At 41.3% G+C, this 23,162-nt stretch overlaps 1 protein-coding gene across 3 annotated transcripts in view; it reads right to left on the reverse strand.

The window, feature by feature from the left end:
* Window positions 1-23,162, reverse strand: part of KDM3B (lysine demethylase 3B) — a 64,757-nt gene that overhangs the window by 14,837 nt on the left and 26,758 nt on the right. For all 3 annotated transcript variants that reach the window (XM_040978867.1, XM_040978696.1, XM_040978774.1), the window contains exons 4-13: window positions 22,908-23,013; window positions 19,080-19,204; window positions 17,190-17,264; window positions 13,637-14,236; window positions 8,727-9,972; window positions 7,674-7,875; window positions 5,535-5,749; window positions 4,681-4,833; window positions 2,888-2,995; window positions 678-805 (exon numbers count right to left, since the gene is read on the reverse strand). In XM_040978867.1, the coding sequence (XP_040834801.1) occupies window positions 678-805; window positions 2,888-2,995; window positions 4,681-4,833; window positions 5,535-5,749; window positions 7,674-7,875; window positions 8,727-9,972; window positions 13,637-14,236; window positions 17,190-17,264; window positions 19,080-19,204; window positions 22,908-23,013 (2,958 nt within the window). The remainder of the gene's footprint in view (window positions 1-677; window positions 806-2,887; window positions 2,996-4,680; window positions 4,834-5,534; window positions 5,750-7,673; window positions 7,876-8,726; window positions 9,973-13,636; window positions 14,237-17,189; window positions 17,265-19,079; window positions 19,205-22,907; window positions 23,014-23,162) is intronic.

Below are 23,162 nucleotides of genomic sequence, written 5' to 3' on the forward strand. Positions count from 1 at the left end.
TCTGTTAGGCTTCTGATCCAGATCTCTGGTTGGGCCCCTGTATCCAAGTGGGAGACACAGGAGAAGCTCCTAGCGTCAGATTTTGGACTGACCTGGTTCTGGCAGTCGTGGCCTTTTGGGGAGTGAGCCAGTTAATGGAAGATCTTTTTTGTCTCTTCCTTCCTATAAAACTCTGCCTTCCAAATAGATAACTGTTTTTTCAAAACAAAGCAAGGAGGAAAGAAAGAAAACCATTGCCTTTTTATTAGAGGCTTGAGATTACTCTGAAAGTAGAATGAACCTAACTCAGTTGGCCAATTTCCATATTTCTGTCCTCTGTACCTGAATGAATCCGATGATAAGTCCATGTAACCTTCAGAGATATAGCTAAGAAAATCGATGGTATTTCTAGTCATCTTTCCTATACGGTTCCTGTAATCCATAGATCATGAGGTACACATCATGACAGGATGCAAAGAATCTATTTGTGCTATTTAACAATTAAGATTGAAATGGTGTAGGATGAATAAACAGAAACCAGTCAAAGTGACTAAACTCCTCTTGGGTAAATCTTTGTGAACTCTTTCTAGAAAGACTTGCCCAGCCCTATTTTACTTTCCAGGAATTCTATAGTAGTAAAAAACAATAGAGGTGAAAAATCATTCTGGTCCTACAAATTTAAGGGTCACTCACTTTACCTGTGACATTCCATTGGTGACAGCAGGTCTCAACACAGATTTGTTTTGCCGACTTATGCAAGGGCAGTTTGCTTTAATTCCCCACTTGCCACGAGCAGCATGTACCATGTCTCCAATGTTATAAAGAGCTAGGAAAAAGTAAGTTACAAAAAAAAGAAAGTTAACACTAGAACATTTGTACTTGGGAGATTAAAAAAGTTCACAGAAAAAGTATATCATCTTTCAATTCCATTTTTCCATGAACTCTTAGATGTCCTCTCATATAAGCACAAATTGTTCTTTTTTTTTAGGATTTATTTATTTATTTGAAGGGTACAGTTATAGAAGGAGAGAAGAGAGACAGAGCTGTATCTACTAGTATACTACCTAAATGGCTACAATGGATTGGAGCCAGGAGGTTCACCTGGGTCTTACACATGGGAGCAAGGGTTAAATACCTAGGCCATCTTTAGCTTTCCCAGGCACACGGGTAAGGAACTATACCTGGGGACCATATAAGATATTGGCAACATAAGTGATGACGACCCACTATGCTACAGCACTGGCCCATGCACAAACTGTTTCAGGAATGACTTTATGTTATGTCCCTCCACCCTTAGAGTTCAACAAGGTAGCTGCTTCTGTCCTCAAGTTGCCAAAATCACATAGACACTAAGAGAAGTCAAGTCACTTGCTCAAGTTTATAAAGCTGGGAAATTGAAGTACTGAGACTTTAACCTAAGTTAAAGTTATATTTACCCGCAAAGTTCTGTGCTCTCTTAACAAAGTTACACTGTCTCTGCTTCCTGTAGTAGAGATTAGCAGGGTGTACTCCAGGAGGAACTTGAGGGGTAGACTACTTATGCTCAAGAGAAACATTGTGAATTGCACATTTCACTGTTACTTATACCTTTAATACAGATTAATGCAGATTAATGCAGATTTTACACGGGGGCATTAACCATACTTAGACCAGGAGGGAGCTTGTCTCTATTATTTGTTCAAGTGTTTTTTTTTTAAAGATTATTTTAATTGGAAAGTCAGATATAGAGAGGAGGAGAGACAGAGAGAAAGATCTTCCATCCGATGATTCACTCCCAAAGTGAGTGCAATGGCCGGTGCTTTGCCAATCTGAAGTCAGGAGCCAGGAACTTCTTTCTAAGTCTCCCACTCAGGTGCAGGGTCCCAAAGCTTTGGGCCATCCTCGACTGCTTTCCCAGACCACAAGCAGGGAGCTGGATGGGAAGTTGAGCTGCCAGGAATAGAACCAGCGCCCATATGGGATCCTGGCGCATTCAAGGCGAGGACTTTAGCCACTAGGCCACGCTGCTGGGCCCCTGTTCAAATGTTTTTGAGTATATAGGATCCAAGGGATGCTTGTGCTCCTAAAGTTCTCTTCAGTGGAGAATATATGTAGTAGTTTTGTGGGTACACTCATAAGTCTATGTTAATGCACATGTGGGAAGCTGGGTATACAGAATCTGAGGAGGAACTTGGATTGTCACACAGAAGGATCATTATTTCCTTCTGTTAAGCTAGCTCCCTTTATTAAGCAGTTAAAAGGTCTGACTACCTTCAGCTGGGTTCCTGCAAACCTAAAATCAGAGACCTTTCTAAAAGCCTAGGGACTGGCTTTTTTATTCAGGCTCAGCCAACCATGTAAATGCGGAATGGTGTCTGGATATGTGATTAACTCTTCCAGAAACCGGCAGCAGAATGTGCAGTGGTCACAAGCTCTCGAACACACATTTAAAGACCCAAATTCTCAATCTGATGAGGCTTAAAGCAATAAATCTGGCAGAGGTAGCAGGTAATGGCACCACCTGTGATGCTGGCAGTTCATATGGCACTGCTTTGTGTATCAGCTGTTCTACTTCTGACCCAGCTCTCTGTTAATGGCCTGGGAAAGCAGCAGAAGATGGCTGAGGACTTTGTGCTCCTGCCACCCAAATGGGAGATGTGGATGGCCGCTGTGGCCGTTTGGGGAGTGAATCAGCAGATAGATGATCTCTTGTTTTCCATCTCTCCCTTTCAATCTGTAAGTCTAACTTTCAAGATAAATAAATATTTTAAAAAAGGAAAAACCCAGCATCTAAATTCATTAAGATATTAAAAATAAGAAGAATTAACCAGACGTTTCACCAATTTTTATAGCATGTATTTCAACTAAGAACATGTGAGAATATTTTTCACATGTGAATGTGAAAAAGACTTTTCTTTATTTTTTTTACCTGTGCCAGGGATGATTTGGGTAGGCATGAGATTCTCTGGCTCATGTGACTGTCCCTTAGCACACTTCAACCAGGAGAAAACTTCTTCATCACCCATCTCCTCTGTCTCTGAAAGAGATATGAATTTAGTTCACACAGGGTCACATGAAAGATCCTTCTTAATAACTGCAAATTCTAGAATCTGAAAGCCAATCTGGGGCAGGTACGATAATTCAACTGGCTATTTCTCCACCTTTAAGTGCTAGGATCCCATATGGGCACCACTTCTAGTCCGGGCTGTTCCATTTCCCATCCAGCTCTCTGCATGTGGCCTGGGAAACCAGCAAAGGATGGCCCAAGGCTTTGGGACCATATACCTGGATGGGAGGCCTGGAGGAAGCGCCTGACTTCAAATAGGGTCAGCTCTAGCCATTTCAGCCACTATGGAGTGAACCAGTGAATCAAAGATCTTTCTCTGTTTCTCCCTCCTTCTGTAACTCTGACTTCCAAATAAACAAATAAATCTTGGAAAAAAAGTATTCAGTAGTATGAATGTTATTACAATAATAATACAAAAAGTTAAAAAAATTTTTTTTCTTTATTTGGGGCTGTCACCATGGCTCAATAAGCTAATCCTTCCCCTGTAGGTGCCAGCATGCTATATGGGCAAAGGCTCTAGTCCTCCTGGCTATTTTTGGAAACATAGATCAGAATTATGGACAGAAGAGACAAAAAGATCTTCCATCTTCTGGTTCACTCTCCAAATGGCCACAATGGCTGGGGCTAGGCTGATCCAAAGTCAGAAGCTGCGAGCTTCTTTTGAGTCTCATACATGGACGCAGGGTCCCAAGGCTTTGGCCACCCTCTACTGCTTTTCCAAGCCATAAGCCATAAGCAAGGAACTCCTTTTGAAGTGGAGCATCTGGGACACAAACTGGCACCCATATGAGATCCCAGTGATTGCAAAGAGAGAATTTAGCTATTGAGCCACAGTGTTGGTTTCAATAAATCTTTTTTTTTAATGATACATTTCCATGTTCTTATTACTACTAGCATATCTTTTTAGAAATTACTTAATCTGAAGGCCAGAGTGACTCAGAGAAGGATTTTTCCATTTACCAGCCCAAGATTCACCCAAGTGTTGTGGGCATTTGGGGAGTGTGTAGTAGGTAAAAGGTCTTCTCTGCCTGGCTTTCAGATAAATAACGCAAACAGTGAATTTTCTAGTACCTCTCTATAAAGTCTCTTTTTTTCCCAAAGATTTATTTATTTTTATTGAAAGGCAGGTTTACTGAGAAAAGGAGACACAGAGGAAAAGATCTTCCATCTACTGATTCACTTCCCAAGTGGCTGCAATGGCTGGAGCTGAGCAGATCCACAGTGAGGATCCAGGAGCTTCTTTTGGGTCTCCCAGGTGGGTGCAGAGTCCCAAGGCTTTGGGCCATCCTCCACTACTTTCCCAGGCCATAAGTAGCAAAGTGGAGCAGCTGGGACATTAACTGGCACCCATATGGGATCCTGGCACACACAAGTTGAGGATTTAGCAATCAGAGCATTGCACCAGGCCGCACCCCCTTCCCCCCAACTTTTTATGAAAGAAAAATAAGAGTTTCTTTCTTGGCTTATTTTAGCATTCCCAGTCAGGCAGAGTAGCAGCAATTTTAACATCTTAACAGTAAAACAAAGAAGAAAGAAGCTAAACAGTTAAAGAGGACCCACAAACCCACTCTTGTTTTAATTTCCAAGTCCCATAACTCCACTGATCTATACCTACAAGGCTTCCTTTAGAATCACATAGGACAATATATGCTTACCACTGCGCGGACGGCTTTTCCTTAGCCGGTAACAGTCAAGGCAGACCCCAAATCCACATTTGCGACAAACCCAGTGGATGTTGAAGAGAGTGGTTTCACAGACATCACACATCTCTCGTACTCCACGCACAGCTCGCTTCCACGCCACTTTCTCTGGTGGACAGGCAAAGAAGACACGGTATTAGTTATCCTGACCAATAGCAAAAGACTCGACACTCAAGCGATTCTGTCCATCAATAAAACTTAAGATTCATGAAGTCTGAATTCCTGTAATTGTAACAGAAATAAGGAATTTCTACTATTACAAGGGTTTACGGTAATATGAAATAACCTGGTATCAGTAGGGAACATTTCATGCTACATGGTACGAAGCAGAAACTGTAAAATTTTCCAATGGGGCACTGGGTTGGTTGAGTTTGAAATAAAATTCTTCTCTTGAAATACAGGGTATAACTTCATGGCACAATTTTTCTTGGTTCGGAAATAGGGTATAGTAGCTCACAGGCATGAAAATATTAATGTTTTAAAAAATGTGGATTCTAGGTGTGAAACAAGGTACATAGCAGCACTTCGTTTATTCCCAAACTGTAGGATACCATTTACTAAAACAAATTTGTCCAAAGCAAACTGAAAATATTTGGCATAAACAAAACCCAACTGTCAAAGACTGAAAGAAAGAAGAATGCTACATGTGGCTAAAGCATCAACTATTAGGTTGGTACAAAGAGATGTCTTGGAAGTTTTAATTAACCCCCCGAAAATACTATCCGCCACTTCTACCAATCTTCCTTGAAGTAAAAGGAAAGCAAGTTCCACAGTGGAAGTCCCTGCAAACCAAGCAAGAGGGTCCTTACGGTGTGGTTCCACCATCATCATGGCTTCCTTCTCAGACATAACAAGCTGGCAGAACTGGTCTCCAACATTGGCCAAGATGTATTTTGAGGTCTCTAGGTCTATCCCTTCTGCTAGGGAGGAAGAGGGAATCCACAGGTTCATGGCATCAGGATCACTTTGCTGAGGGCTTAGGAATCCCTCCACACGAAGTACCCCCTTTCGAGTGAAGATCAACCTGAGACAGGAAAGTAGATGGGTAGATATAGTAATCCTTTGGTATTCCAGGACATTCCAGGACATTTCCCCTGACTACTGGATGTTCAATCTTATCTTAAAAGGGTAGAGTACTTTTGTATATAACCTGCATACATCCTCCAGCATTCTTTAAATCATCTCCAGATTGCTAATAATCACTACTACAATATCTGTGCCATGTAAACACTTGTTACACTGTATTGTTTAGGGCACAATAACAAAGTCTCCAAATGTTCAGCACAGATGCATTTTTTCCCCCCTCTGATCTGTAGCTAGCTGAGTCTATAGATGATTTAGTTGTGAATACGAGGACCAATTGCACATAGTTGAAACACAAGTTTCAAACTAATATGTGCATAAAATACTAGAACTTAAATCACACTAAGAATTTTCACCATATTTGACCTTTGGGAATTTTTTCCAATCCTTTTCAGCATGAAATATAGAAAACCTAGGCTGACAGAGGCACCAGTATTGCACATGGTTGTCAGCTCGAGTTCTGGCTGCTCCATTTCCAATTCAGTTCCCTGCCGTGGGTCTGGAAAAGCAGTGGAAGACAGCAGCTGTTGGTTCCCTGTAACTATATGGGAAACCTAGAAGTTCCTGGCTGCCAGCTTTGTATTAGCCCAGCTAAGGTGTTGCAACCATTTGGAAGTGAATCAGCACGTGGGAGATTTCTCTGTTTCTCCCTCTCTCACTGTAACTCAAACTTTCAAAAAACAAAACAAAACAAAACAAATAAATAAATACAAACACAAAAAAAGATACATGAGCTATTTTAGATACCAAATCCCTGGACGCTCAAGTCCCTTAGACAAAACAGCACAGTTTGCATTTAAGCAATGCTTCCTCCTGTGTATTTTAAATTATTTCTAAGTTATTTACATTATCTAATACGTAAATGCCATGGAAATAATTTTTATATTGTCTAAGGAATAATGACAAGAAAAAACCTGCATGTTAATTTTGCGATGTTGTTAGGCAAACAAACAAAAAAAGATTGATTTATTTTTATCAGAAAGGCAGATTTACAGAGAAAAGGAGACAGAAAGGAAGACTTTCCATCTGCTGATTCACTCCCTAAATGTCCATAATGGCTGGAGTTGAGCCAATCCAAAGTTGGGAGCCAGGAGCTTCTTCCAGATCTCCCACATGGGTGAAGGGTCCAAGGATTTGAGCCATCCTGCAATGCTTTCCTAGGCCACAAGCAGGAACTGGATGGGAATAGGAGCAGCTGGGATATGAACTGGTGCCCATATAGAATGACAACGCTTGCAAGTGGACAATTAGTCAATCAAGGCATCACACCATCCCAAACCGAAACACATTTTCAATCCAAGGTTGAATCGGTAGACGACAAACCTTTCTGTAGGAAGAGTCAGTGCATGCGGTGACCAATGCTGCATTCTCTACTTACAGCAAAGCTTGCTAACACTCAGCTGCTCTCAATTCTTTACACCAGTGTTACCAGAGTTAACAGTAGTTTTAATTCGTTTTTTTCCTGTATCTATGCCACTAATACAACCATAAATAAAAACATAGCCTTCTTCAATGTCACACGTTATTAATCCCTTCATAAGGATCTCACTTCTTATCCCATTGAGTAGCCACATATAACTTCCACAGCTGGTCGTCACCACACTACCTTACCTCATTTCAATTGAGCCCCACACTCCACCCTACCTGCTTCTCTGAACTAGGACTGCAATGAAGATCATTCAACTTCAATTCTCCAAAGACAGAACTACAATTCAAACTACCATGTAGCTGCTCTAACAGAGTCTTGGTAAAGCCTTAAGAAAATGGGTTAAGGGAAAGTGGGAAGGAAGGTAGTGAGAAACTTACAAATTCAGAGGGAGACTGGGAAATTAAGCAGGAATAGAGACAAAGGGGAATATGGTTACCTCCGGAAGTGAAAGAAGCGGCAGGCTACAGTAGAATCATCTTGCTCCTGTTCCTTAAACTTCCGATACCGCTCCAGGCGGCACTCCCGACACTTGTGCAGGTGAGGCGCCACGTTGATGCAGGACCCATCCTGCAGGAACGGTTCTCCAGACTGCTTCAGCTTCTTCACTTTGCTCACATCTTTCAGCACTGACTGGCCAACTGTAGCAAGGGAGGGAGAAGAGATGTCATGAAAGGAATATACAGAGCCCAGTAAGATGGTCCTCTTGGGGATGGACATTTGTCCTGACCTAAGTCACTCCTCACTGCATTACTTAGCCTCGAAGCCATTAAGGACACAGGAAGGAAGTACAGAGCATGACAATTTTGTGGGAAGTGGCTCACTGAAAAACAACTCCAACCACAGGTGTGAGGAGCCAAGGAAACAGAGCCTCCATTAACTCAGGATCTGGCTATTCTATTAATTAAGGCCGCTTTAGTTTCCATGGGATATGATTCCTAAGGAAAACAGCTATTTTTTACCTCCAGGTTTTCTCTTACATACTTTCAGACCACAATCTCACATCATGGAAAGTTGATGAGAATAATGTTAAAATCCTTATGGATATTTCAGATGGGAAAAATCTGAAGGGTGCTCCTCTTTGCTTCATCAATTCTATAGAAAGCTGCTACATGAAAATGGAGGCCAGTTGTCAGTAATTCCTCTGAAGTAAATTAGGAATGATGGGCCAAGGCGAAGAAAAAAGGGCTGAGAGAAACATAAGGAAATAGTTTCTGAATAAAAATAACACAATGACAAAGATCAAGCAAGAGTCCTCTTTTGTGGGATTATCCTTCTATGGGGACAGATATTCCCCTTAAAGTGCTGGTTTAGATGCAATCCTGCCCTAAGCCAGATCTAATGAGGGGCCTCTCTTGGGCCCTTTGGGCTCCATAATTCCATGAGATTACAGAACTTTCCATCAAAGTGACAGCCTCTTTTGCTTAAGAGTACAACAGGCATCAGAAACTAAGGCCAGAGCAAAGCCCACGCACATCCCCAGCAGGATCACCTTTCAGGGGGGCAGTCCGAGGCCGGCCCTTGGGGGCCTGCTTCCCTTTGCTTTTGCCCAGCAGTAGCTCAGCACTGCGCTCCCCATTGGGGCCCAGTTTCCCCATCAGATGCTCCGGAATCCCCTTCAGACCAGTCTTGGCCTGCAGCTGCTCCTCAGAGTCGCTCAAATCTGACAGGTCGCTGTTGGTGCTGGAGTCTGAGTCCGGTCTGCAAGCCAAGCTTCGCTCATCCAGTGAGAACCTTTTCACAGCTTCAAAAGGAGCTTTGTTCTCCTGTGAGTAATCTGCCGGGGAGGACAGAAAGCTGCCTGAGTGCCTGCCAAACACATTACTAAAGGTTTTGAGGAGGGGATTGTCCTGCTGCCCAGGACCCACAGTTGGCCTCTCCTCTGTGGGGCTGGAGGAGAGAGTAGGCATCTCAATGGGCTGGGTGAGGCTGCTGGTGGGAGAGCTGGAGCGGCCATTGCCCATGGCAGAGAGGCTTGGTCCCCCACTGCCTAGAGCTGAGCCAAGAACACCAGACACCAGCTTGGAGGAGTCAGTTGTAATGAAAAGGGTTTTCTTCTTTGCTAAAGATGCTGAATCAGTGGAGTGAGACTCGGACCAGCTGGGTGCTGCCTTGGAGGTGACTGTGGTAGCACAGGAAGAGCTACCTGATGCCTGAGATGCAAAGCTGCTGAAAGGGCTATGTTCAACTTTCTCCACAAATGCCAGGAAAGGGTTTGAAGGCTCTTCTCGGGACAGTTTGGGGGGCTGTAAAAATAGATTTTCGTGACTCTCTGGGGTGCGGTTATTTAGGAGGCTCCTTGAGAAGGCTGGAGTGAGGGTAGGCATGGACTCTGCAGGCACTTTCCGGTCCACAGAGCTGCCAGTCTTACAGCTCGGCATAGTGTCTGCTCCAAGAGTGGATCTGCCCTTACACAGGCCTGAGCTCAGGCTCTCAAGGCTTTGTTTGAATGAGTCCCGACTAGAGGAATCTTCAGCCAAACTCTCTGAAACCGTCGTGAAGTAGTTACTGGTGGGCAAAGTTTGGGACATGCATTGAAAAAACAAGTTTTTGGAGAGATTAGAATCTTTCTGAGACTCTGGTGCAGAGCTACAGCCAAAAGAAAAGCCCAAAGGTTTGCTCTCTGTGCCTAGAACTCCATTGGACTGACTCCTTCCACTTCCAAAAGTCAAAGGTTGTGAAGAACTTGCCAGAGACGCTCCGAATCCAGATGAGGCCAAAATAGAATTTCTTGAATTCTGAAAGGAAGATAGCTTGAGTTAGCGATGCTGACAACCTAAAGATCTCTTTTTTTGACCTTGCCATTTCTGGATCAAATTTTCTTCACAATTCTATGGATCTGCTCTTGTAACTGGATTTTACCAGCACTGGGGAAGAACTGTGCCAAAGACCACAGAGAGGGCATCCTGAGCAAGGGGAACCAGGAATAGCAGGATATCATTCCTTCTGCCACTCTTATAGCACCAGGAAAATACAGAGGCAACATCTTAGTATCCACAGTATTTTTTTTTTGAAAGACTTATTTATTTTTATTGGAAAGACAGATTTACAGAGAGAAGAGACAAAGACAAAGATCTTCCATCTACTGCTTCATTTCCCAAATGGCCACAGTGGCTGGAGCTTTGGTGATGTGAAGCCGAGAGCCAGGAGCTTCTTCTAGGTCTCCCATACAAGAACAGGGTCTCAAGACCCTGGGCCATCTTCGACTGCTTTCCAAGGTCACAAGCAGGGAGCTGGATGCAAAGTGGAGCAGCCAGGACATGAACTGGTACCCATATGGGATCCTAGAACTTGATAGGTGGAGGATTTAGCCATTGAGCCATTGCACCAGGCCCGGTATCCCTAGTATTTCAAAGTGGAGTGAGTCCACCAGGGAATTGTGAAATAGGGTTCCTGAACAGACACAGTTTTTAATTTAAAATACAGCTATTATTTTCTATAATGAGCAATCTACTTCAATGACCTTAAAAGGTATTGGTGGGTCCGGCATGGTGGCCTAGCAGCTAAAGTCCTCACCTTGAACATGCTGGGATCCCATATCGGTACCAGTTCTAATCCTAGTAGCCCTGCTTCCCATCCAGCTCCCTGCTTGTGGACCTGGGAAAGCAGTTAAGGACGGCCCAAAGCCTTGGGACCCTGTACCTGAGTGGGAGACCCAGAAGAGTTCCTGGCTCCTGGCTTTGGGTCGGCACAGCACCGGCCGTTGTGCTCACCTGGGGAGTGAATCGTCGGACAGAAGATCTTTCTCTGTCTCTCCTCTTCTCTGTATATCTGACTTCGCAATAAAAACTAAATCTTCAAAAAAACAAAAAGCTATTGTTAAATGTTGCTATATTTAAGCTATTACAAGATGCCCATCTTACAAAACACCCATGATAGCCACTTCAATATATTAATTTAGTAGGAATTTCACAAGATGGTCATTCCCAGAATGTGGCCATCTACGGGTTCAAGTTAACCTAGAAGTTTAATTTTAATTAATATTAGACTTAAGAACATCAAGTTAAAGGAAAACTATTTACTAAGGCCTTTTCAAAGTGCTGGGAGGAAATGTGTAGGCTGATAATACCCACGAAAAAACCAGTATAATGGGAGAATGAAATTATGAAACACTTTGTTTTTCTTTGCCTTAAAATATAAACTTTAAACTATTAGAAATAATAATTGTTTAATTATTCTCTCATTCTCTCAGTAAATGTCTTTTCAATAAAAGTAAATAAATCTTTAAAAAAAAAACCACATAGTCCAGCAGGAAAATAGGAAAGAACAGTGTTATGGGGATTTTATTAAAATTAAAAAGAACCAACCAAGCTAAACAGAAGAGATTTTTGTTTAAATAAAGCAAGCAGATTTCAACTTATTTAAGCTATTTTTTAAATATGCAAGAGGAGTCAACATGCAGACTCCCTATCAACATGCAGTGTACAGATTAGGAGCCTACTACTGGCTAGCCTCCAACTGACATCTGCTACTGAGATGCTTTTGGGACATCTCAGAGGTCAAAAAGCTGAAATTCATTTTCTTCCCACTAACCAGCAAACAGATACTTAAACCCCTTCTCCACAAAACAGAAGAGAACAGACAGAGCCCTGAGCTTCTGCTGCTGGCAGGATTTGGCTAGGTGTCTTGGCACCTGCCTGAATGCAATGAACTAGTATGGGCAGTTCATGTTTCACTACTAAAGTTACCCTTTAAAAATAAATGCACATATGAATGAAAAATAATTTGGATAGCCTTTCATTTTTCCTTCAAATGATTAAATTCCAAATCCTTTCTTTATAACCAAGTGATGACAACCTGACTGGAGCTCAATTTTCAGGCCAAGAAGCTTACTGGTGGCTAGGTCTCTATTTTAGACTAGTTATCGTAATGGAAGTATTCATCTCTGTACTTTTAAATCATATCCCAGGAGAAGACTCAAGCTGAAACACCAACAAAATGACTGATAGTCTCAAATTTCTTCTAACTTGTTCAAAAGTTACTCATTTCATCTACTCAGCTTGGCTACTTCAACTACAGCAACATTTTTTGGTGAATCTCTTCTTGCAGCATGTAAAGCTTGTTTTGTTTTTAAAGACTTATTTTATTTTCATTGGAAAGACACATTTTCAGAGAGAAGGAATGACAGAGAGAAAGATCTCCCATCTGCTGGTTCACTCCCCACATGGCTTATTTTAATAAGCCCCACTGATATTCACACTGCTTTGACATGGAGTTGATCTTAACTAACTCAGGCACGAGGATGCCTTCCTTACACACATAGGAAATCCACCAAGAGCCTCACCTGAGTGCATTGGGGATATTGGCCAATTACACAGGACAAATAAAAAACACTGAAATTCACATTTATGGGCCTTCTCTTCTTTTGTCTGAACATTTCATTTCATTTCATCCCCATCACTAATCACTGGATATTAATATGTTTACATAGGTAAAGGTGAAGAAATCAGATGAACTGTGTATGTCATAATTTATTTGGTATTGTTATAGTTGAAATTGTGCCACTTTAGGATCTGAGCTCCTTCAAATAAGGATTTTAGTTCTCCATTTCATATAGTCCATAGCATACAGTGGTTTCTTAAACATACAATTTAAAACATTCACTACATACTTTATCTTTGTATTTCATACTTTAGCTTGTTAACAGTTCCTTTGGGGCAGGAAAAAACATGATTAGCACCATAAACCACACTTTAGTGACCAAGGTTAGCGTAAAAAAAGAAACAAACAAACAAAAAAAAAACACTATACAAGTGATTTTGATATTATTTAAGGTTTCAGTTAGGGTGCCAAACTAATGTTAACTTACAGGTGATGGAAGTTTCATTTTAGCAACAATATATATAATCAACTCAGTATTTAAGGTGAACACCATTTAAGTGTTTAGATGAGGTTTAAAAAATTAAATTTAGAAAAACAAACCTTTTTGTCCCTATTAAATGATGCAAAGTAAACTAGCCTCAAGGAAAAATACAACAAAAAACAAAGAAGTGAAAACAGTAAGGTTAGCTTGTATACACAGCCATCATTAAAGTGTTCACTTTCCAACACCATAATTCATTAACTTTCCCTGGTAGAGGCTCAATTGCTATGTGAACTAAATAGACAGTTTAAGTTAAAAGATTCCCCACCAGATATATTTTAACATCTCATTAAATTGGGATGTACAATTCATTTTGGATTCGGCCAATTATTCAGGTGACTAAACAGCTGAAACAGTTACTAAAATGTACACATCTGTCCAATGAGCAACTTTAAAAGCCTGCCCACAGAATATAATTTAAGCACAGCTGAAGAATATTTCCTCCCTGTGGCATTTGAGATGCATTTTAGTGTATTAACAATAAAGAATCATGAAAAAGTAAACGCAAATCTTGCAAATCTGCCCCTGAAGTGACTCACCTCTCCTGAGGCCTGCGACCAGCTGCCTTTCTGTTTTTCCGGCCCAGTCCCGGCTGCAAGGCCAGAGTCTGAGATCCTCACCGTGGTTGGGGTGGAGTTTGTGGCAGTGACCACAGCTGCTGAAGCCACCATACCCTGGCCAACTTGTTCCAGTGTTTTTCCTGCCTCTTTGAGTTCAGTTCCACCCATCTCTGGGGCCAAAGGTGTCTGACCTGTTGCTGTAGGATATGGGGTGAAAGGTACAGGTGTGTCCCCACTTACGGGCTCATCCTGCACCACCAGAGTCCTGCCGTTTTCTTTGGTGTAAGTGGCAAAGCGAATGTTGCGGTTAATCTGGGGGACAAATGTAGATGGTGACTGCTTGGCTCTCTGATCCAGCCCTGGCTCTCCACAGGCATTTCCTCCTTTCCAGGGCCCTCGGTTTACATCACCTCCATTGCTCCCATTACTGTCTACTTCACCCCTGTCTCCTTTTAATTTCTTTGATGCAGGGTCACACCCAGAGTCCGAAGCACTTTTTCTCCTCCGGCCATCTTTTCCCTCTATGCTCTCTCTCTTCTTCTTTCCTTTGGAAGATTTTACTGCTTTTAATGTACCCCCCTACAAAACAAAATTCAAGAAAGATTTATTAACAAGAGACCTTTCATCTTGTGAAACTCATAAACTGTTAATTTTCTCAGCTCTAGAAGCAGAAAAAGCAGGCACAGATAGAAGTTCCAATGCCAGATCTAAGACATGTCTTTTGTCAGAAAATGCCAACCTTACTTCAACCCAATATATAACACACACACGACAACGATTACTAGAAGTTAACTCGCTTGGCAAACATGCTGAATAAAATGCATTTCTTCCTCAACAGGATATTTTTGAATGTTTTACCAATTTGCTGAATTTCTTTTATAACAAAGCTAGAGTTAGGCTGGGAGTGCATCTGCCTTCTGGTAATAACTTGTTATGTTTGCAAATTTACCTCCTTGTTTGACAGAAACTTGCATTTCAAGTATTGAAATCTCCTTTTTTCAGAAGTCACTAAAACAGACAGTTTTTAGTCTGTGACCAAAGGAAAAGTGAGCTGTCAGGCAGATTTATGCTGCTCACATAGAGACTATAAACCATTGATCTCCTGACCTTATTTCAAAGCACTAAATAAAGTAGGAGGGGGAGGCAAGTCACCAAGGAGTCAAGTCAGTTGTGTCTTCTAGTAATCCCAAGCTATCTCATGAGACAGCATATGTCATATTTACGGGGCCAGAAACCCTACAAAGATATCACATTACAAGGGGCAATTCTCACTTCTGCATAAACTCAAGAATAAGGTTAAGTAGGCATGAGAAACAGCTAATTTCTCAAGCAATCATCGTGTGGCAAAGACTTATATCCAGGATATTCTGAGACTTGTTCTCACTACAAAGGAGGTCTTCACTGCGGCTTTATTCAGGAATGTGTGTTTGGGTGACAATAAGCTAGCTGTGCAAAGTTATTCAGCCATCATACTGACCAACTTAATTAATCCACTATTATAGTCTGAATACTAAACAGATTCTCTGCAAATCTCTTTATTATAATCATTGGTATAGTTGTGATAAAGGCAACTTTTTAAACTTTTTAAATTGTTCTTGCCAGTATGTATACATGTGTGTACATGTATGTGTATATGCATATATATGAAAACATCTACACACATACATTAAACAGTTGTTTTGCTGTCTTCATTTCTACCTGTTCTTTGATTTCACTCTTCAATTTTAAAATAAAGCTCATGATTTACTTTCAGTTCCCCTATTTCTGCAGTATTATTAAAAATTTCTGAATTTTGTTCTGGAATTGTTTTTGTTTGCTAAACTCCATTTTCAGTTGATCTTTTTTAAAGCTTTATTCTTTTTCAGCTTCTATCACCACTCAGTTTTTAATGTGAATTGCAGAAGTACAACCAGTGACATCTGTTCTCTTGGTTGCTTAGTATATTAATATTTAAAAGAGATAAAGTGATCATGGATCTCTATGAAGGGCTCACTAAAACTGGGCAGAAAACTCAGTCCTCAAACTAGTGCTATGAGATCAGTGAGAACTTTACATAATTGTCTTCAATATATGAATAATAATCATACTTTTAGAGCCCAGAAAATAGTCACAATAGGAAGAATCCAAAGAGGGAAGAATCAACTTCTGCTGCATATTCCACAGTCACCTGCAGAGTATGGTTTATAGCAATTTTTACCAATCCTTGAAATAATAATCAATACATATGTCTTGATACAGTGAGCTACTCACATGTAAGTAGGCAGCCCAGAACATTGAGACCAGTACTCTCCAGTAATATTTTGCCAGCTGAATAGAATCTAGCATGCAATAAGTGCTTAATGAACAAAAGAAACAAGGAAAGTAATAAAAATGAGGCCCAATACGACATTCAAAGTAACAGGTGTTTTCAGACATGCAAATAGTGAAGAAACTTATCGTATTTGTAGTAATATAATACAGAGGAAAGCGCTATTAATTTTTTGTTTTTAGATTTTTTTTTAAAGATTTATTTTTATTATTTTTTCATTGGAAAGGCGGATATACAGAGAGGAGAGACAGAGAGGAAGATCTTCCGTCCAATGATTCACTCCCCAAGTGAGCACAACGGGCCGATACTATGCCGATCCGAAGCCAGGAGCCTCTTCCGGGTCAAAGTCAGATATACAGAGAGGAAAAGAGATGGGAAGTGGGGATGCAGGGACTAGAACTGGCGCCCATATAGGATCATGGTGCATACAAGGCGAGGACCCTAGTCTCTGGGCTACCGTACCAGGTTCCAAAGTGCTATTAAATTTAATCCTGATTCCTTTTCTATGCTGATCTTGCTTTCCTGTGCTTGTTTTCCCATGATGATCTGGTCAAAGATAACTGGATAAAGAAGATGGGGAAGAACTGTGCACTTAGTAAGAGTGGCCAAGTCAGCAATATTCATACAGATACTAAGATATGATGAATATGTGAATAGCTGGTGTACTGCAGGAAATTCACACAATTCCTTGGACTGGTATAGACGGAGATTTATACAGGATTTGTTTTAGGCTGGTATCATTCTGAGTGAACCAATAGTAGGTTTGGTTTATAATCATTCAAACATTCCACTGAGTGCTGAGCACTGAGCTAGGTCCCTCTTTCATTTGATTCTACTTGAGAACACAAAATTCAGAATTCAGACTCCTTTGGAGCTTGAGCTCACTGACACCTAATAGGAAAAAAAAATTGTTATAATTGGGTAGGTTATAAATATTATTACTATGTCTTGCAGTTTTAATTGTCTAGTATCTTCTAAATATGCTTGCCCTGAGAGAATAAAGCCAGGTCCTAGATTTAAAAAAAAATTGGGAGAACAGGCATAATTATAATCATCTAACTCAAACTAGGTTTCCTTTTTGAGACTATCTTGCCTTAACCAGACTGACTGTGGCTATAGCTGAATGACTCAAAGGTGTCCACAGAAAAACACACGTAAGGACTATACATGACATGACAATGCAAAGCTCACGAGTCTGTTCAGAGACTTTCTCTAGTACCTTACCTCACTCTGAGGGGCCGAGGTATCCACCAGCATCACGTGGATCAGTCTGGGATCGACTGACTTGATCTCACCACTCTACAGTAGCAGCAGAACAGCAAAAAGATGATAAAAGGAAGAAAAACATTGAATGATTTGTTTCCCAAGACATAAATCATATATTTTACCTTCCATATCAGCAAGCATTAAAAGCATCACTGTACTATTAAAGAATAAAAACTTTGGGCAGTGGGGTGGATTTGACAAAAACATCAAATTCATTATGCATATCCTTTGAATCAACAATTTGATAGCTAGGAATTTATTCCAATAAGTAATAAATAAATTCCTATGATATTGCTTATACAATAATAATGAAAATACTACTGTGGGCCAAATGGAAATATGAATTTTTTGCTGGAAAAAAAAGAAAAACAAAATACTGAAAATGATTTAATGATGATCAGTAGTAGATTAAACTAGTTATAATACATCTATTCAGTGGGATAGCACACACCTCCTTAAAAGGATGAGGCAGATCTACATTTACATATGCTATATAAAATTAAGTGGAAAATAGAAATTATATAGTGTTGTATATGATCACATGTTACTAATGTGTGATTTATATAATTGTGTACCATATAACTACACAATATAGGGGCAGTCATTTGGCACAGTGGGTTAATGCCTGTGTCCTATATTGGAGTTCAGGCTTAAGGCCCATCTGTAATTTCCAATCCAGCTTCCTGCAAAGGCACCTAAGAAAACAGTGATGACAGCTGACCTACAATTTTCTTAAACAATTCTCTAGCTATCTCTCTGTGCTACATTCTTTGCCCCTCCCCTTTTTCTTCTTTTCTCTGAGAGGTAGAGACAGAAAAAGAGAGGTCCCCTGGCTCATACCCCAAACACTGGGAACAACCAGGAGCCAGGAGAAAGGAGAGGTGAAGCTGGGAGTCAGGAAACCAACCCAAGACTCCTACATGGGTGACAGGAATCCAGCTACTTGAGCAATCACTGCTGTTTATTTTTCTTGGTCCAAATTAGCAGCAAAATGGAATCAGGAGCCAAATCCAGGTCCCAAAATGTGGGACACAGGTGTCCTTCTCATCATCTTAGGTATTGGCCAAAGGCCTGGGGACCCTCTATTTATTTTTGGAAACAAGTGATTTATTTAAACATTTACGATACAGCAGTATAAATACATTACAAAAGGGTTAGCATGGTGGTTAAACAGATTAATCCTCCAACTATAAGGTCCAGCATCCCATATCGGCATAGTTTGTGCCTCAACTACTCCACTTCCTATCAAGCTCCCTGCTTAGGACCTGGGAAAGCAGTGGAGGATGGCCAAAATTTGTAGGTCCCTGCCTCCATGTGGGAGGCCAAGAAAAAGCTCCTGGTTCCTGGGTTTCAATCAGCGAAGTTCTGGCCATAGCAGCCACTTGGGAAGTGAACCAGATAATGGAAGATCTCTCTCTGTGTCTCCTTTTCTCTGTAACATCCCCTTTCAAATCAAAATAAACTAAAAAAAAAGGTAAAAATATATTACAGAAGCAAATGATGACTAGTATTTTTAACTAATTTAACTACTATACCTTTATGAATATGATAAAATGCTAACACAAACTTATATTTCCATACTGTTTTACAAATTTCAAACAATTATTGAATACATTAGCTTAGTCCACAAAGAAGTACCATGAGGTCAGTGCGAATTTTACATAATTATCTCCAATTTACAGATGAAACAGTGGGGTTAAGTTGAACAGCCTTTCTCAGAACCATATAATCATAAAGTGATACAGCCAGGGAAGGGACTGAAGTCTTCTTACAGGTAAAGAAATGCTTGGTCCCTAATCCACCCTCTTCAGTGCAACCGGTGGACCAGATGCAATGACAGAGCCTCACCTTAGTTATAGACACATCCATAAGACGGGTGAGGGAGTCTTGATGGCCTATAACACCATACAGCCATCCTTCTTCCCCCTCTGGCTGGTATACTTTCACTCTGTAACCTTGAACACTATAAGGACCTAAAGAAAAGATTAGTCAGTTTTGAATATTTTTGCCTAAATTACACTTCATAACTGTTTCTAAAAGTAGAAGGAAAACTATATGATATAAACATTTCCCCCTTCAGATCTCTTGAAAGAGCTAAATAAATAGTCAACTAGTTTTTCTGAGCGATCTCTGTAAGTTCTTCATTTATTTGAAGATTCTTAGAAACCCAGATGCCCCTGAATCCACCATTCCTTACTCTTCTAATTTTGGAGGTTAACAGAAAAAGAGAAAGGTAACTAATAAGTATAGACAGGAAATCTGGTGCAGTAACCTAGGGCTAAAGTCCTCACCTTGCAAGCACCAGGATCCCATATGGGCACTGGTTCTAATCCCGGAAGCCCTGCTTCCTATCCAGCTCCCTGCTTGAGTCCTGGAAAAGCAGTTGAGGACAGCCCAAAGCCTTGAGACCCTGAACTCTCCTCCACCCTCAAGTGGGAGACCTGGGAAAAGCTCCTGGCTTCCGATTGGCTCAGCTCTGGCCATTGTAGCCACTTGGGAGGTAAATAAGTGGATGGAAGATCTTCCTCTCTGTCTCTCCTCCTCTTTATATATCTGACTTTCCAATAATAGAAATAACTAAATCTTAACAACAACAAAAAACTACAGACAGCATGGATATGTGACACGTTGAAAAAAGTGGAAGACTACTAAGCTGAATGTATTAATATGCTAAATGACTACAGGAATGCTATATCACAATTAAATTCTGCTGGGCCCGGCGCGGTGGTGCAAGTGGTTAAGGTCCTTGCCTTGAACGCCCCAGGGATCCCATATGGGCGCCGGTTCTAATCCTGGCAGCCCCGCTTCCCATCCAGCTCCCTGCCTGTGGCCCGGGAAAGCAGTCGAGGACAGCCCAAAGCTTCGGGACCCTGCACCCCTGTGGGAGACCCGGAAGAGGCTCCTGGCTTCGGACCGGCATAGCATCGGCCGTTGCGCTCACTTTGGGACCCTGCACCCCTGTGGGAGACCCGGAAGAGGCTCCTGGCTTCGGACCAGCATAGCATCGGCCGTTGCGCTCACTTGGGGAGTGAATCATTGGACGGAAGATCTTCCTCTCTGTCTCTCCTCTCTGTATATCCGCCTTTCCAATAAACAAAATAATAAAAGTAAGTCTTAAAAAAAAAACAATTAAATTCTTCTGAGTTTTTTAAAAAAGATTTTATTATTATTATTTTTTTTTTTAAAGATTTATTTTTATTATTTTTTATTGGAAAGGCGGATATACAGAGAGGAGATACAGAGAGGAAGATCTTCCGTCCGATGATTCACTCCCCAAGTGAGCGCAACGGGCCGATACTATGCCGATCCGAAGCCAGGAGCCTCTTCCGGGTCTCCCACGCGGGTGCAGGGTCCCAAAGCTTTGGGCCGTCCTCAACTGCTTTCCCGGGCCACAGGCAGGGAGCTGGAAGGGAAGCAGGGCTGCTGGGATTAGAACCAGCGCCCATATGGGATCCTGGGCGTGCAAGGCGAGGACTTAACCACTTGCGCCACCGCGCCGGGCCCAAGATTTTATTATTTTTAAAAATTTTATTTGGAAGTCAGATATACAGAGAGGAGGAAAGTCAGAAGGAAAGATGTTTCTTCTGTTGATTCATTCCCCAAGTGGCTGCAATGGCCGGTGCTACGCCGATCCAAAGCCAGGATCCAGGAACTTCTTCCAGGTCTCCCACGCGGGTGCAGGGTCCCAAAGCTTTGGGCCGTCCTCCACTGCTTTCCCAGGCCACAAGCAGGGAGCTGGGTGGGAAGTGGGGCTGCTGGGATTAGAACCAGCATAAGCAAAGCGAGAACTTTAGCCACTAGGCTAACACGCTGAGCTTTTAATAACAGTGGGTAAAGAGTTCGTTTTATGAGCTTTATGGCCTCTGTACTAATAATAGCCACAACAAATATAGCACCTGTCTTCCTAGGAACAGAGTTTCACAGATACTACTTTACCAGCAGGTAATCTTATCCTGCAATTTCAGCTGCCCTGCAAAGGAAGGTAGTTTTTCTATCCCACATATCTCTAAACATTTTAGATTATAAGCTAAATCATTACCAGTTCAGTTTATTCTTTCTCAGGGCTATAATTAAGCTTCCCTAATTTTTCTATACATGCTTACGTACATTCTCCTACCTCTCCTTTCCACTCAATTTTCATTTCTGTTACCAATTTTTCCTCATTCTTTCTTTGTCCATACCTTTCCTAAACTATTAAACATCATTTTATTCTGATACCCTACTTCAACAGGTCATTTTTCTAACTCTTACCTATTTGTGCTTATTTTGACAAAAGAGAACTAAGACCAATTATCTCCAATTGGCTAGAATAGTACAATAAAATAGAATAGTACAATAAAAATGAAAAACTCCAGAGAACAAATATCATGCTTTCTCTTACATGTGGTTGTTACTATATGGATTATAAAAATAATCTGGATATCAAATCACTCAGTATATAGTTAGAAATAGTGCTTCACTGAATTATACCATGTAAATGATGATACATTCTTACTTCACACACACAAAAAGAAATGGGAGGGGAACAGTGAGGACTGGACCATCCTCTATTGCTGTCCCAGGCCACAAGCGGGTAGCTGGATGGGAAATAGAGCAACAGGACACAAACCAGCAGCTATATGGGATTCTAGAGGTTGCAAGGCAGGAAGTCAACCATTGAGCTGTCATGCCAGGCTTCCAATACTTTATTATTAACTTGGGTGTTGGCTATAAGTGTGAATAGATGACAAAATAACTCATTATTTACGTACATTTCTTTGTGTGCATACTATATTTCTACAAAATATTTTTAAAAAAATTAAAAAAAAACCATATTATAAACTCAGGGGCTGGCCAGGTGGCTCAAAAGGCTAATCTCGGGCCCAGCACAGTGGTTAAGGTCCTTGCCTTGCACACCCGGGATCCCATATGGGTGCCAGTTCTAATCCCGGCAGCCCTGCTTCCCATCCAGCTCCCTTCCTCCTGGGGTGGGAGGGCAGTCGAGGACAGCCCAAAGCTTTGGGACCCTGCACCCGCGCGGGAGACCCGGAAGAGGCTCCTGGCTTTGGACCAGCCGTTGCGCTCACTTGGGGAGTGAATCATCGGATGGAAGATCTTCCTCTCTGTCTCTCCTCTCTGTATATCTGCCTTTCCAATAAAAATAATAAAATAAATCTTAAAAAAAAAAAAAAGGCTAATCTCCCACTTGCAATGGCAGCATCCATATAGGCACCTTTCATGTCCCAACTGCTCCAATCCAGTTCCCTTTGTACGAACTGAAAAAGCAGTGGAGGATGGCCTAAATTTCTGGGAGACCCTGAAGAAGATTCTGGCTACTGGCTTCAGACTGGCTCAACCCTGGCTGTTGAGGCCATGTAAGGAGTAAACCGGTGGATGCAGGATTCCTGAAGCCTGCCTTTCAAATAAAAATAAATTTTAAAAGAAAGGAATAAAAGAAACAACATAAACTCACAACAAAACTGTATGAAATCAGAATGGAAAGGAAAAAGATGCACTGGTCTGAGTGAAATTCTATTTTTAAGTCTATTTTAGAAATGTAGCCAATTGGAGATAACTCCTCCCTCCTTCAACACAAAGAAATACAAATGCTGAAAGTTGCACGATGCCCCATTCTATACTCAGCATTGGCCATACATGTTAGTCAGTGTTTGAGGATAGAAGATTACCTGTTCTTACCTCGGCTGAATATCTCTTGTAGCTTTTGGTCACTGATCAAAGCATTAACCGCTTCTCTCAGTGCAGCATGTTCGAATAGAATCTGCTGTTCACTCTCTGTTCCCATCTGGTAAAGATGAAAAAACTCAAACTGAATATTAAAGTAAATAGTAGGTGAGAAAACCATACCCTAAGGAGCTTTTTATCAACATTTTTAAGAATGTCTGTAGGACTCCATTCTCATGAGAAGCATTGCAAAAATGAAGGGTGACAAGA

Source organism: Ochotona curzoniae, unplaced genomic scaffold (assembly GCF_017591425.1).
Source record: "Ochotona curzoniae isolate NIBS_2020 unplaced genomic scaffold, NIBS_Ocur_1.0 contig_1, whole genome shotgun sequence".
Classification (NCBI taxonomy): domain Eukaryota; kingdom Metazoa; phylum Chordata; class Mammalia; order Lagomorpha; family Ochotonidae; genus Ochotona; species Ochotona curzoniae.